Raw genomic sequence first — 16,256 nt, 5'->3', positions numbered from 1 at the left:
ACATGAATACAGGAATTCAGGTAGGATCTCACAGGAGTGGAGTAGAGGGGGAAAATCACATCCCTTGCCCTGCTGGCCACGCTAGTTTTTATGCAGACCAGGACACATTGGCATTTTGGGCTGCAAGTGCACATTGCTGGGTGATGTCCAGCCTCTCATCCACCAGCACCCTCAAGCCCTTCTCAGCAGGGCTGCTCTCTGTCTGTTGATTCCCCAGCCTGTGTTGATACAGGGGTTGCCCTAACCCAGGTGTAGCTCATTGTAGTTGGCTTTCTTAAGTTTCATGATGTTCCCATGGGCCAGGTGCTACAGCTTGTCTAATTCCTTCTGGATGACATCCTGTCCCTCAGATGTGTCAACCCTACCCCTTCTCTTAATGTCATCACTCAGCTTGTTGAGTATTTTGTATATATTGAGGTGTTTAATGTCATGCTGACAGTGGTATAATTTCGCTCTCGGATCCTTACCTTTCTTTATGTATGTATTGCACATTGATCCACTATTGGAGGAGAGGTCTTGGATAGGTTTATTTTAAGGAAAAGTTATACCATTTTGTGAATACAGTGGTCAAATATTTCTTGGAAGGTTCCAGATAATAGATTTTGTATTATCAAATTTGCACTTTAGGGTTAATTTCCAATACAACTGATATTATCATAATGTTTCATGTGATGTGTCTCTGGAGGCTGTCATGTTCATGCAGGCAATTTCTGTGTATTGAGCAAGGCCTCTTGTAAGAAAAGCAATTTTAATCTGAAAGAATTCTATTTAATTCTTCTATTTTCAGATAAAATAATAAAATTCCTTTAATCTGTATGTTCTCTGTTTTATTTTAAATCCTGGCACTGCTTTAGGGCTTCAAGCACTCCAAGGCAAAACTATATAAAATATATGTATAAAAATATATATTTTAAGGAACAATATAATATTCTCTGTGTCCTGATTTCACTCTACGATGTCTGTGTTCCAGATGTTGAGTGGCCAGTGTAGTTCTCCTCTACCCCTCTTACCTTACTTATATTGTGATTTTTTCATTTTATCAACTCTATATTCTCACCAAGAAAAGAATTTATAAGTTCATGATGCTTTCTAAATGCCTCCTCTAATGATTTTTATCAGAAAGTAGTAATTCTTTCCCCTCTTCTTGAGAAAACGTGTCTGAACATTGGACAATGGGATAAATTGTAGTCTACCTACAGAGATGGTGTCTGGTCATCCAAAAGAAGAATTATGATGTTGACTGAGGGTTTTCCCCTCAGCACTCAAGACAGAGGAGATACTACAGGAGTTGTCTCACTGAAACTTGACTCAGTACCTGATGTCTGCAATTTACCTTCTGCCTGATGATTTGTGTGGGCATCAGACTGACAGGTATGGAGGGAAGAGCACTGATGTTCAAAGGTAAGGCCACCCTTACCTTCTGTAAAAAGTACAATGCAAGAGGAAATGTAACATTACCTACTAAAGCTGACTGTTCTTTTGATGTCATTAACCTGACCTTATGGCAAAGTAATCTATAGTCCTTTTGTTGCTCGACATTTCTAGCTTGAGCTTTCCATTAGTTACCAGTCATAATAAAGGAGAAATACTGCAACCTTCTCCATGATGGACCTTTTACTGAAACAAAAAGCACATTCAGGTGAATCAAGACTCTGCACTGAAGTATATCTGAGAAACTTTATTTTTCAAAAGCACAAACAAAATTTTTATATCATTATTTCTTCCAATCAGTATTATTCTGACATAGAAAAATATTACCAGCAATGAAATCAAGTTATTTTTAGGTATCTTCCAAACCTTCCAGAAAATTATGTCCATCATTGATTTGTAATTTCCACCTACATAAAAGAAATGTCTTCCTTGCAAAATCAATTCCTTCTCTTCTAGTCAAATAAACGCTGTCCCAACTAAGAGTTAGAATAATCTGCCCTGATTTGCCCCTGAAAATGGACTAGCATAGCTCATCACCTCATGGAATCAGTAGGAAAGATTCTTTAAAAGGACAGGGAAAAATAAATAACAAAAATTGGTCAGTTCTGAACTTTAACTGCTCTGAGTTAAACTTATTTAAACAATCACAATACAGCAGAAAACTTTGCTTTCTTTACCTCATTTAAAGTTTTCTCATTTTACTTATTCTACCAACTGCAAAGTCCTCAACATTAAAAGATGTTATGTGTTCACACATATCTCTTCTTTCTGCTTGATATGTGCTTACACAATGCAGTGACTCAGGGATCTTTTTTGAGTTTTAGAGAACACTTGTGAGATTCTCTTGCTGTTTCCAGAAACGTTCACTGCTTCCACCATTTCTCATGACCTGTCCAATCAGATGTTGAATAGCTAGTATGAGATTTGTATGAACAGCCAATTTTCTTGGCTTGTCTTGATCTATCAGACAGTACTTGGAAGCTATTGTAGCATTATGAAACGCTAATTTCATTTTAACCCAAGTGGACCTCAATGTTAATTCATATTTTCTGAGATGCTGTAATTTTGGTGGGCTGAAGATCAGGTTTTTTGGAGACAAACTGCAAGATACTGCATTGTGTTTGTGATCCAAAGCTAATTTTAAGAGTTTCATGTTGTCAGAGCACAAAATACTTCAAGTTATTGGGCTCAGACAAACTCCCATATCAGCTGTTCAAGTTATTGGGCTCAGACAAACTCACATATCAGCTGTTCTCTGATCTGTTAGAATATTGTCCACCTCATGGACAGGTACACTTGCATGCAGATAAAAAAGTTGTATCATCTCTGTAGATCCTCTAACACGAATTCCTTCAAACATTTCTGCAGTTGAATGTTCTCATCTCTGTTCTCTTCTGGCCTTCCCAGAGTAAACTCTGAATGCATCTCCATTTGCATTGACATATGTTGCTGTTGGATAAAAATTACATTATGCACAACGTCTGCATTCAGTGATATTAAAAATTCTGTATATTGTTACAAGCACTCTACTTATTTGGCATATATCTGGGATTAGTACAGGTTACTTACTCTGCTGCAACTGGAATACAAGGATTATATTAATTTCTCTCTCAATCTATAAGTTGTTCTTAGGCAAATTTGCTTAGTTTTTATGAGCCTCAATTTTATTGCTTGGCACTCTCCAGGACATGACTCTGTACCTAGGGTTTATGTCTAAGGCACAGTCTTGCTTTCAGGGGTTATATTTATTTGTTGGATAAAATGGATTATCTCAGCACCATTCTCCACAGTTGTCTTGAATATTTCAGAGTGTCCAAAGCCAATGTATTTGCTACTTTGTGTGTCAGCAATATATGAGATATTGATATGTTCCATATGAATTATTTAATTTATCTTTCCTAGAAGTGCCATCAACAGTCACTTGAATCACAAGATCACAGTGCCATCTGAGTCATTTGTTGCTATCATGCAGACAGTAATTACCCAGATTTGCTGAAGTCTTCCTGTCAAAGGTTTATTAGTGTTTGTAAGAGTTTGGGGACAGAAACGCTTCTTTCTCTGTCAGTAACATCAAATATAGTTTTTGTGGTGATTATTGATTGTGGTGGGATTTTGTTTATATATGGAGTACAAAGACCCCTCTACATAGCAGTTTACCCAGTTCTAATGTGAGGGGAGACGCAGAATATAAACTGGATGGTGACTTTCTTTATATTCTGCCAGCCCATAGCCACAATGGGTATTATCAGTTCATTTGCTCACAATTACTGGTAAAAATGGGTGAGAAGGACTATTGCACAGAAGAGGTGGTAAATATACTCTTTAACCAGCTGGGATCAGGATCAATATCGCACCTTTAGCATCAAATTTGGTCAAATTATATTGATCAGAAGTGTCATAGAATTTATTCTGAATCTTGAGAATAAGAGACTTTGCTTCAGGCCAGTTCTGCAGCTCTTGAGCTTTTCTGAGATGACTGCAGTGAAGAAGAGGAGCACAGTCTGCTCTGGGGAGCCGTCCCAAGGCTTGTGGAGTGAACTCTAGGTGCAAGTTCAAAACACTTCAATCTTGTAATTAGTCATTTGATTATATAGAATATGCACATCATTTCCCCCATAAATTTGTTTTGAGGAGATAAAATTAAACAAAACAACCCATTCCTCTTGCCTCACGGCTCAAATTATGATTCCTGGATTGAGATGATCTGTGGTTTCTGTCAGTTTGCAATCACATAGATATATTATTAAAAAAAAACCCCAAACCACAATATTGGAAGGCGTACATACATCTTTCCCTTGGGAAAGAAAACAGCAGAAGGGAACCCACTGGGAATTGCTAGTTAAATTGCTGAATGTGGTATTACAAGATATTTTGATATTGCAGTGTAAGTACAATAGTATGGCAGGATAGAGTAAAATTAACAGAAATCCTGCAGAGGCTCTGAACAAATATTTTGAGCACATAGAGCAGAGAAAATCCTCATTCCAATTTTCTATTTTAATAGTATTTTCCACCAAAAAAACCACAGTTTGGGCACACCTGTGCTTTCTCCTCATATGTTGCAGAACCAGGTAAGAAGCAATCTTACTGTGCCTTCTAACACACAATTCACTGTGTGGTTTCTCTGGAGTCACACAGATCTAAACTACTGCCTGACTGGCACTTTTTTTCCTGCAACTCACACAATGACAGAGTGCAATAAGAAACATTCAATGGGCAAGCTAAGGAGCTCCATTAATGACAGTCACAAAAATATTGTAAATATTTAGTCTTTTTTTTGCCAAGTTGACTAAAGATTTGTAATCTGACATGGGATAAGACAGCATCCGAACTTAGAGGGCATCAGCTCTTCCAAAGTAAGCACCTCTGCATATGGCTTTGTCCTGCAGCAGGGACACAGCTGGGTTATATTGCACACATTGTGGAGCCTCCTCCTTCTTGCTGTAAAAATGTGCACATTTACTACAGCATATGCAATGACTCGCAGATCTCCACAAAAAATTCCTCTTGATAACTGGCCTACATGCTTACATGTACAGTATCCCATAACTGACTATTCTTCAGGGACTCAGGGTGATCTCTCCTTAAAATGTTGGCCCACTGAGTGTGGATATGCTGAAACACCTTGAGGCACACTAGACATTTTAGTCCCCTGAGGATTTTCTCAATCCTGTCTACTGAGATCATTGTCCCATAACCTCCACAAGTTCTCTGCTCTCTTCTGGCTTCACTACAAGTGTTGTACATACCTTCCCCCCCCCTCCCCCCCCCCCTTTTTTTTTTTTTTAATTACTTGCTGCTCCAAATGCAATGTTGTACCATTCTGATTGCAAGTAATACCATGCATGTCAATGTAGTGAGAGAAAAAAGCCACACTACCTCGTGGTGAGTCTCATCTGCTAACCATGTTTTGATATTATCTGAAGGATGTGGAACAGGCGTGGTTATAACTTCCAGGCATCTATACCTGCAAGACAGTGATACAGGCACATGACTATTCTTGTCTGCTGGAACAGATCAGACATTAATGCTTTGTAATATATATTCCAATTCCAAGACAGGCATCTACTATTTCTAAAGCCATTAAAAATTTTTTTTTTTTTTCACTGTAGACACTTTTCTCAACATTTTCCCTGGCTCTTCTTCAGCCTGACTGGTTTCTAACCTGCAAGAGTTTTAAAAGGTCTGGATGGGTATATGAAAACCTGTGATTTCTACACAAATATTTATTTCCGAGCAAAGTGAGAACTTGTGGCCTGCTACTGTGTCTATAGCTTAACAAATTTGTCCGATGTGTTCTTTCCATAGTTAAAAATTGATAACTTCTTCTATACAAATCAGGAGTAATAATTAGTCATTAATTAAAGAATAAGTTTACTTTTAATAGAGGTTTCATTTACATATTGTACCTTCCAAATATAAAGGTATCTTGAGTTATCATCCTATCCTGCACAAGTTTATTTCTCAGTTCAAGAAAGCCTTTGCTGCCATGCCAATAGGAAAGCTATATAGCCAGGCAGAACAGTAGTGGCATAGAGACAGTTGGCAGAATTAACTGTTCGTGGGTCTAGGGCCACTACTATTACTTTGCTCTACTAATAGTATTAATAGCACAGCAAAGGAAATTCCTTCTATCAGCCTGACTTCCCTTTTTTATTTATTTCTTGTAAACTGTCCAGCTTAGAGTAAAAGACTTTTTTCATAACACCCATGGATTATGAAATGAAATTGGACAGCATGACATGCAGTTCATCTTTGGCCTGATTAATATTGGTGGCCTTTAATGCAGAACCTGTGAAAGCATGGGGTAAAGCCACACTGAGGATAGAGGGGCAGCTGTCAGAGTAAGATTAAAAGATGTCATTTATAGTGGCAGAAAGGCATCTGAGAGTGGGAGACTGAATCTGCAGGGGATTGTGGTAGGAGGTGTGAGAGAAGAGTTATAAGTCTCAGTGTCTTACACTAGGTCATAATGCCAATTTGTTAGTAGTTGGAAATGCACAATTAACTGCTTCATGTAAACATAATTTATCTGAGAAGATCTGTGTTTCACTTTTGTCCACTGTATGGTTTACCTTCATCCTGACCCCTCTTCCACCAGAAATTTATACAACCACCCAGAAATGTACAGTACCTTCTACATGCATATATCAGCAGACCTCCAAGAAAAATCAGAGGACAAAACAATGCGAGGCTTAGCAGCAAGATATCTACTGTCTTTTCTTAAAAATAAAAAAGAAAAAAAAAAGGAGAGGGAAAAGTAATGTTAAATATATGGAAGAGGCTAGGGTAGTTCATAAATGGTTGAATTACATATGGATACATAAATATTGCATTATTCCTGAACTGTCACAGATTTAAAGAAACATTTCCTGGAAATTCTTTTTAGGGGGAAAGGGCTTCTGACTTCAGCACTGTTCCTTCCTCATTTTAGCCCTTGGCCTTGCTGCTGCCTTTGTCTAGCACTTCCTCTTGCTTCATTCCTCTGCAATAGACTCCATTCCCTCCTTTCCTAGAATTCTTCTCTCATATGCAGGCATGGCCTGTCCTGCCACTGGATACCTCCATAAGTCCTTAATTCCTCTGAATCAAACCCTCTGTCCATCTACTATTGGTACTTCTGCTCCAGCAGCTCCTGAGTTCCTACTGTTGCTACCTCCCATCTCCACACACCGTGAGTTCCTGCTCCTGCCTCCTCACCACTTCACAGCTGTAACTGATTTAGGACAAAATGAAAATAAAAGCATTTTGTCAAACCAAATATTCTCTTTGATTCAAGAAGCAGCATTTGGTTTCTGTTACACTTGCCTTTTTAACCCTGCTTAGCGTAGTCCTAAAGAAATGGTATCAATACATATTTACACTGTTAACAAATACTACTGCTCTTTACCTTGCATTTCTTCCTCCAAAATACCCAAAATACCAAAATAACAATGTATTTGTTTGACTCAGAAATGTTCTTCTGGCAAATTTTCTGGCAAAACTATTTAGCTTTAGAACCACAACTAGTTTGGATTGGTTTTAACAAAGTACTTTGAAGAAAAACAGGCAAGGACAGCTCTTAAAATGGTAATAGTCTGAGGCCAGTTAAAGCGTTGTTTTAGGATTAATCTAGGTAAAAATCAAAGAACAAAAGAATGGAACAAACATTCTGAGTTTGAATGCATCTATTTCCACAAGTTTGGTATGAAACAAAGAAAATCTTGTGGGCAGAACTTACCAGAATATGCTTTATATTCTGTAAAGTACAAAACTACTCTTTATTCACTCTAAGAGGAAAAGGAAGTTATTTTCTGCTTGCTTTCTGAGATGAGGGCTCAGAAAACTTATTCTGAACAACCTCTGGACTGTGTAGTAGATATTTTTTTTGTTTGTGGTAATTGCTCTGCATCATTGTGCTAACCCTGTATCATGCACACACCCAGGAGAAGAGGAAGCTCTGTTCTTATTATCAGCTGAACCACAAAGATGTTTGCTTCTCCTGCTTCCTTGCTTCTTGCGTTTTGGAAAGCAGTAAGAAAATGAAGCACATATATTCTTCTGGGTAGACCATTTCATGGTGGGTTTTTTTCAGATGCAAATGCTTTAAGTTTGACAGAAATAACAGAACTTTCAAACCAAAACAAGTGGCTTGGTTTGCAAAAATGCAGAACACTTCTGAATTACTACTAACTTCAAAGTGATCTATGAATGCTCATCAGCTCTAAAAATTAGACCAATTATTTCAAGTTTCTACATATGAATAAAGCTGATTAAACATTTCTTTTTTTAGCAGAAAGTTTCTCTAGTAAACAGCTCAGTTCAGGTTAAATTGTAAGGTTTTTTTTCAAGGGCATATGCTAATTCCAATGGAGAATTAATGTTTTTCCCATGAGAAAATTAGCAAATTCTTTTCATGTCAAAGGAACATTTCAGAACAAATATTTTAGTTATGTTTTGAATTATGTTATTTCATTTTGATGTTTCAGCTTTTTTTAAATGAAGGCTAAAATGCCTTTTTAAAATGAATTCTTAAAGAAATATTGCACATTTCCTAGATGAAGCAGTGGAATGTCATGGAGAAGCAAACAAAATGGCATGGTCATGCCATGCTTCTTCAAGACTTTCAGTAGAAAGAGATCCTGCACAATTGATACATCTCAAAACAAAATTACTGAATGGACAGTCTTCTTTTTGGGTTACTTGAATAATGTCTATTTAAACATGTTCCAATTAGAAGCAGACAGAATAATTTCCACAGAATACAGAATAAAATGGACAGAAAAATTTGTCTGGGCATCAAAGAATGTATTTAAAGAGATTTGCCTGAGCACCTGACCATACAGTGGAACATCTCCATAGATTCATTTTATAAGAGCCACTGATTCTTCCTGAGTAGGAAGGAGGGAAATGGCTGCACCACGTGCAGTACACTCCAGGGTAAGTCATCATGCTGCACTGAACACATGCAGATTTTACAGCTTATGTGCCATGGTGGTCTTGTCCATCATAAACTTTTCTGAAGTGGAGGAAACACGCTGTGATCACTGAACCTCAGCAACATCTGTAGAGGAAGCTGGGAAAGCAGCAGTGTTGAAAACAGCTAAAAGAGAGTGACAGATGCTGGGAGCAAGGTTTGGTAGGCTGGAACTGGAATGGGTGCCTTTTCAATTCCATTTCCTTCTTCTGGTGAAAGGCTGGCAGGGAGCAAGTAAATCTATATGCCTCCACCCAGAAAAACTCTTCTGATTTCCCCTATCTACACATCAGATGTGTCTGGCCTGATGCCAGACAGACAGACCAGGCAGACCCCTCCTAGGCCATGCAGTGGTCCTAAACTCTCTCTGTCTTTACTGAGAAGAAAGGGGAATCTCTAAAGAGGAACTCAAGACTCTTGTGGCCTGAAAAATTATTTCCTTCACCACAGTGAGCATGAAGGGCAATTAGGTATCTCTCTCTACAGCAATTTCACAAGTGGAATGCTTTTGAATTAAAATGAATGAATTTGGGACAAAAAAGGTTTCAGAAGACTAGTGGGATAAAGTGAGGCATCTGATGGAGTAGGCAGCCAATATCCAGGAAGTCTATAACTGAATTTACATTCAATCCATTTCAAAAGTAATAATGGCTGGCCTGGCGTTTCCTGTCCTCAGATAAATATGTATTTGAAGCTCAAAGATCAAAAAGACATATTCCAAAATACACAGTCTGTTGCATTAAATAACAATACTTATTTTGTTTTACTACCAATAATACTGTAATTTTTTTTGCATGTCAACACACAGACACAAGCTTCTTTCTATAAATACATAATCACACATTGTACTTCTTGCCCTCTGCCTAATCTGATGTCAGGAAGCTTCTGCATGTGGAGGCATTTTTCTCATCAAGGAAGGAAAAAGTTTCCTTTGCAAGCACACCAATGTTAAAATGTCCTCATAGGGGGTGAAGGCAAACTATTGCAAGGCTCTTGGTTACTTTGTGCTGTAGTGAGCTGTTGGGGCCAGAGCACATATGTTTAAATGAGAGCTAAACCGTTTCCTACCTCTGTCAGATAAGAAATTTTTCCACCAGTGTAATGAAAGAAATCTTAGACTTAGTCCTTAAAGACTATGTGGTTTGATGAATGTTATGACTTTTGTGGATTTCTTGGCTTACTAACTGTAGTTGAAAGCATTTTTAGAGATGCTTGGGCTGTCCTTTGCAGGGCAATGCAGCAGGGTGGGGGGATGGTGGTGTTGGGATTTTGTCAGCTGGTGACCATTATTGTTTCCTAAAGGCTGTCAAGAGTCAGGTGTAATTTAACTCAGGTGAACAGCTCTGTAAAGACCAGGGAAGTAGAACTCAGACTAAGGACTCTCCTTCCCTACAGCAGAGCTGTGTAAGCCTGGTGTGTGCCATGGACCCTTAGGGGCTGTTATGACCCAATAACAGCCTGGAGAAGAACAGAAGCAATAATGAAGTAAATGTATTGAATGGTAATAACATAACTCATAATAACAACTATGAAAAGTAAGTACATGATGACTTACCATCATGAATAAATACTGGTTCGCTCCATTCACTCCAGATCTTGTTTGCTATGCAAATCTCTTTCTTTACCCTCACTTGTACTGCACATTTTTTTGTTGGCTTATGAAATGGATACTTATAGTTCTCTGCAGTGACATTTACAATCTATCAAGAGAGGTTTAGGGGATTATTTTAAATGATTTTCATTGCACTGCAAACAGATATAAACTAGAGATGCCAAATACTACTATTTACATCTTTAACTAGTAGGAAGAGATTTTTCAGAACAAGTTCTTATGTCCAGACACAATTTGATTTTTATCTGATGTGTGTTAAAACTCAGAACTGAACATGAAGAGAGACTGGAACTGATAAGGTGGAAACAGTCTAATTTATGGCAGGAAATTAAGAATTTGAAAACACTGATTCCCCTTTCATTTTTTATCACATCAAATATAGGACAAACACAGTAACTGTGGAACTGTAAGTTTCAAGATTTTGATGTGGGTGGTGTAGTATACTTGCTTCTTTGGTAGAATAAAATCTTGCATTTTTCAGCTGAAGGATGTCCACTATTTTTGTGACTGTCCTGAAACATCTTTAATTGTGCCTATGAAAAAAACATCACTTCAAAAGATCAAGCCCAAACATGGAGTGGTGGAGTTTAAAGCAGAGGGATCTCTAAATCATCCACCACTTTTGAAAACTGAAGCAAACTTCTTTAAATAAACAATGTTAAGAATTTAAGAAGGAATGAAAAAAAAAAAAAACCCTCTTGCTTGTACAAATGAAAAGTGATGTTGGAAGGTTGCAAAGAAGTAGAAAGTATGAATCTCATAGACAGAGAGGCATGGAATCTTTGCTTCCTTAGTGTCTTTTTCGGTGACTCTTCTCCTCATACTGACTGGTGTGGTGTGGATTTGGCCCTGTGTACCACAGCACTTCTTTCCCTTCCCTTTAAGACTTTCCCAGTTCTGGTGTCTATTGTTATTTTGGGGTGCCCAAAGCACAGTATGAAACTTCAGGTGAAACTCAGCATCTAGACAGGCAAATTAGTCACAACCTACATCTTACATGTGATGTGCTAGTCATATAAACTTGAATAACAGTTGACCCTTGCCTAAAAATACAGAATGATTGACTCAGTTTGTGGTTCAGTGTAATCCACAGACCTTTTTTCTTCTGTGTTGACGCCTATATTTTAATTCCTCATTTTGTGTTGACATATTTGACCTGTATTTCCTAATCATAGGATTTTCCTTGTTACTGAATTTCACTTTGTTGATTTCAGAATTAACTAACATTTCAAATCCTAATCTTGTTTCCCATGGTACTTGACAACCTTTCCTAGCTTTCAGACAACACTTCTTTTTCTATAATAAAAAAGTCAATACAGTCTATGTGATACTAATGTACAATTCAAATTTAATTTAGAAGAAAAAAACATTCAATTTGCTTCAATGCAAGCCTGACTCTGAAAGGTTTCATAAAATGTATTGATTTTTCACTTTTTTACCAGAAAAACAAGTAGGATTATTCATTAAAGACAATGGGATTTCTTTAAAGTTTGTTTGAGATTCAATTCTGTTAAGTTTGAGGGATGCCTTGTTTTTATGGAAGTCATATTATACAGACCAAGTGTACTAGAAAAGACTGATTACCTTATGATCGGATATTTTCACTTGATACAAAAAACACTTTTTCCTTGCCGAACCAATAGTAGGTGGAGGTTTCCAGTGAATTTTAATATTTCTGTTTTCAAGGGAAACTGAGACGTTGATTGGTGGGTTCAGCTTCTCTGAAAAATAAAGAACCCAGAGAGACCTTCTGTACCTCATGCTCTTTCTCATATTTAAACTGATGTAAAACAAATGAAAGTACATAAATACTTAAAATACACAGCTGAGTATTTTGTAGCTGGCCACACCCAAATGAAAGGAGACATTCAGTGAGTGACACATTTTCTTTGAAGTTGCTGTTCACTAAGTGTCTCAAAATAAAGGGACAGAGTGGGGGGTTTTCACATATCTTTCTAGGAAGGCAGCAAGAATGGACAGGACAAGCAGGCTCTGTCTGGAATCAGTGTGGAGGACACCTCGAGTCTGCTACTGGCTCCATTTCACGTAAGACACGTGTTTTGTCTACCCACAGGCCCAGTGTTATTACTTTGAAAAAAATGGAATTTCATCTCTCACGGAGGGGTTACGGAAGAGCCATTTGGAAAGCCCTCACAGAATCTCAGAAGGGTTTGGGTTGGAAGGGACCTTAAGAACCATCTAGTTCCAAATCCCCTGCCATGGGCAGGGCCACCTCCCACTGGACCAGGTTGCTCAAACCCCCTTACAACCTGTCCTTGAACACTTCCAGGGATGGGGCATCCACAACCCCTCTGAACAACCTGTTGCCCAGAGAACCTGTCTGATTCAATACATGAAGATTTCTGCAGATGCTAAAGAAATATCTCTCTTTCTCTCTCCTGTAAAGGAGCAGGCAAGCACTTGCTATGGAGGAAGTACAGGATTGGAAGCAAGGGGTGTTTGGGTCCCTAGGATTTTAGCCTTGGATTTATATCAGCAAGTCTACAGTTTTTTAGCATGTTAGGGCACTGATCCTCAGTGTGTGCTTGGTACTCAGGCATCCTCAGTCCTTCCCAGCTGCTGCTGCATTGCTGTGAAAGGAAGAACTCCAGCTGGAGTTTTCTGAAAAAGCCCTCCCAGCAGAGGCAGAAGTTCACAGCAAATTTCTGCAGACAGGGTCAGCGCGGTCTGGGGATGACACAGCTGCAGTGTGGCACCAGTGAGAAAAGCCAGGGAGAGGCAGAGGGGGAGTGGCAGCACGACTGGTCCGTGCAGCTGCTGTGCTTGCTCTAGCAGCCTTTGAGGGTGGGGGCACACCATGAGCCATGAAGAGTCATGGGCCATGAGAAGAGTAAGAACCAGGGATTTTTTGTTTAGTGTCTGCAGCACTGTTCCTAGACCATGTGTCCCTTCTGTAAGGATATCAAGAATAGGCAGCTTCTCATCCTTTTGTCATATGTCAGCTTATAGCCAGCTCTGATTGCAGTGTAAAGCTTTAGGTAAAGCAAAAACTTCTAATGTCTTAGAAAATATTAAATGAGATCTAACTCAGAATAAATTTTTAGAGTTTTGAATTATATTTTTGCTATCCCTTGAGCTATAACCGATTCCCAGGTTTCAGGTCTGGAATATGATCAACATGTTAATGACTTAAAAGGCACCTGAATCTGCAATCTTTGCTAAAATTCAGGTGAATTTCTTACCCATGAGATTAATTCAAACTTCCCAGAGAAGTTAGGAAAAGTAATTTTATATGATTATTCAAAACTGTTGATAATTAAAAATAACTGCCAAGATATTTTTAACTTAAAAAATAAATAAAAATGCTACTAATGTTAGAGAACATTCATATTCTTAAATTCAGGTTATAAATGAGACTTGTGATTATTTATGCGATTTTTTTTATCATACTTGCTCAGCACTATAAAAAAACAGGATAGAAAAGAAAACACAAAGAGAAACAAGGGTATAATGATTTAAAATATTGTTTTCTCACATTAGCCTATCTTTTCTTTTAATTAAAATTATAGATAAGCAACGTTATTAAATCAGAGAAAAAAATTAAAAGCCTTCAGCCATAATCCATTTTATTTAATCTTTGGGTAACATTCACACTGAGATGGATGCCTAAATAGTTAGAGTTAATATTATGACTTTGTCACGCCTATTTCCTTTTTTGCTTTCCATGAAGTAACCAATTAATAAACTTTTCATAATAGACAATAATAGACAATTATTACCTATTGTCTGAGGTGTGAAAGCTTTGTAATAAGACAGTCCTCTTGAACTATTTCTCAAATTTCTTACAGTTATATTTAAATTTATTTTCCTTGATGGTTGGAAATGCATTTTTTTCATGTAGCATCCGATATTTTTCTTCCATGCATTTTTTATATACTGGTGGCATCCAAAAACTTTTCCTACATGTCTGTGAGAAGGAAATATAATTTTTTTAAAAAAAGTCTTAGGTCCAAAATCATGGTTTCATACTTATTTTGCTAGACATCCTTACCTGTATGAGGTAAAGATCTGGATATCTTCAGGAGCTTCTGCTTTGATGCGCCAGGTGCAATTGAAAAAAGAAATGTTGTATATGATGCACGAAAGATTCTGAATGTAGACTGGAACAAAGAAATGTAAGAGTCATGTTTATTTTACATTGATTTCCTAATAACAGCATGATGGTTGCCTTTACAAACCCATTATATAGGCTTATTTCTAGAAGCATGAAGAAGTCCTATGTGAGAAAAAATAGGTCTTTTTGCTTTTTAGACAGTGAAAACTGGGAAGCTGCTACTACCACAAGAGCCTTACTAACCCACTTAAATTAAAAGCTCTGCTCTTTTAAGATTTGCTGAAATCATGTGATACAGAAGGCAATCTTCATGAGAAATGAGTTGCTAGGGAAAATGGAAAGAGTGTTTGGGTCATACTGACATCTTGCTCAGCAGAGCTGGAGTTTTCTGAATCTGGATACATCTAAAAAAGGAAATAATTCTGCAATATCTCAAGGTATTATGAACCGTATTCTTAACATATCTGTACAAAAAAAAAGTAGCAGAAGATAATAATCAAATTTCAGAAAATCTCCAAGTAAGGCAGGCCATTATCATAAATGCTTGGACGTCTTAACAACAAGTAGGAAATAGCTGACCTGGAGGTGCCTCGTAAGTAAATTCTGTCCAGTCACTCTCCTTAATTATGTCTTCTGTTTCTTTTGCAAAAAGTTGTGTCTTAACTTTAGCATTAAAACCAGAATGTAACTTAAGATGTATTATCTTTTCCTTCTCCTGCAGTCTTTCCTAAAAGGAGGAGGAAGAAATTCCATGAAGGTAGGCAGTTCTAAGTATTGAAAGGGAAATTATGCAAATTCATCTACTGAATGATGCAATATATTATTTCACTTTGAACTATATGCAACCTCTGAAGAACTTACTTTCCTTTCCTTAGTGGTATTGAAGAACTTGTAAATCAAAATATACTTCACAGTGTATTTCTTGGTTTCTTCTTTTGTCAGGTTATTGTTCCAGGACAAAATAACTCTTGAATCATTCTTGGTCATCCACAGAACATTACGTAGTCCAAGTGCATCTGCAATTACAATGGTATTGCACAAAGAAAGAGAGGATCCTCCACTGTGTACACAAAGGAATTGTCTATCAGTGAGGCTTGCATGCCCAGTAGCTCTACCAGGACCACTGTTCTTGCGTGGAACAGGAATTTCTGAGCTTTGCGGAATATGATTTTCAGCAGTGAGAATCTTTCTGCTCTTTGCAGCTCTCAAAATTAACTGATTCATTTCTGCCTGTCTTGGACACCTCTCCTACTGCAGGTCTCTGTTTCTTTCTATGGGCTGTAGAAAATGCCTTGACAAGTTCAGATTAGGCATCTGGGATGGTTAACACAGGATGAACTGTTACGTAATACTTTACTTACCCTTTATGTCTTGTTGTCCACTTGCCAGAATAGTGGAAAACAGTGCCTTATGCTGGAAAAAGCTTAATATCAGCAGAACAGGAATGACTGTAACACGTGCCATAGCAAATGCTTTGGGCCACAGGTCTGAAGAAACTGAGACTCTTCAGTTCCAAGTTTGGTTGAAAAAACAGTTAGAACATGACATTTTCATTTTTCATCTGTAAAATATTAGGAAAGGGTCACATAGATGCTTAAAAATGTCTAAAATACAAAAAGTAAATATGAAATGACATATGTTTGACAGGTCTTGTTGATTGGTGCCTGCTATTCCCAGGATGT

General features: G+C 37.7%; 1 protein-coding gene across 1 annotated transcript; it reads right to left on the bottom strand.

Annotated features, from left to right (window-relative positions):
* Nucleotides 1-2,751: 2,751 nt before the first annotated feature.
* Nucleotides 2,752-16,038, bottom strand: LOC309570824 (interleukin-5 receptor subunit alpha-like; the record flags this gene model as incomplete). The annotated part of the gene is made up of 10 exons (XM_082277836.1): nucleotides 2,752-2,880; nucleotides 5,311-5,398; nucleotides 6,566-6,653; nucleotides 10,443-10,587; nucleotides 12,084-12,220; nucleotides 14,240-14,427; nucleotides 14,512-14,620; nucleotides 15,154-15,301; nucleotides 15,436-15,590; nucleotides 15,936-16,038. 10 exons carry the CDS (start codon nucleotides 16,036-16,038, stop codon nucleotides 2,752-2,754), a joined length of 1,290 nt encoding a protein of 429 aa, XP_082133962.1.
* Nucleotides 16,039-16,256: the final 218 nt, after the last annotated feature.

The sequence above is a fragment of the Coloeus monedula genome (assembly GCF_965178545.1).
Source record: "Coloeus monedula genome assembly, chromosome: 3".
NCBI lineage: Eukaryota > Metazoa > Chordata > Aves > Passeriformes > Corvidae > Coloeus > Coloeus monedula.
The sequence above is the reverse complement of the archived record's forward strand: the minus strand, read 5'-3'. Positions and strand labels throughout refer to the sequence as shown.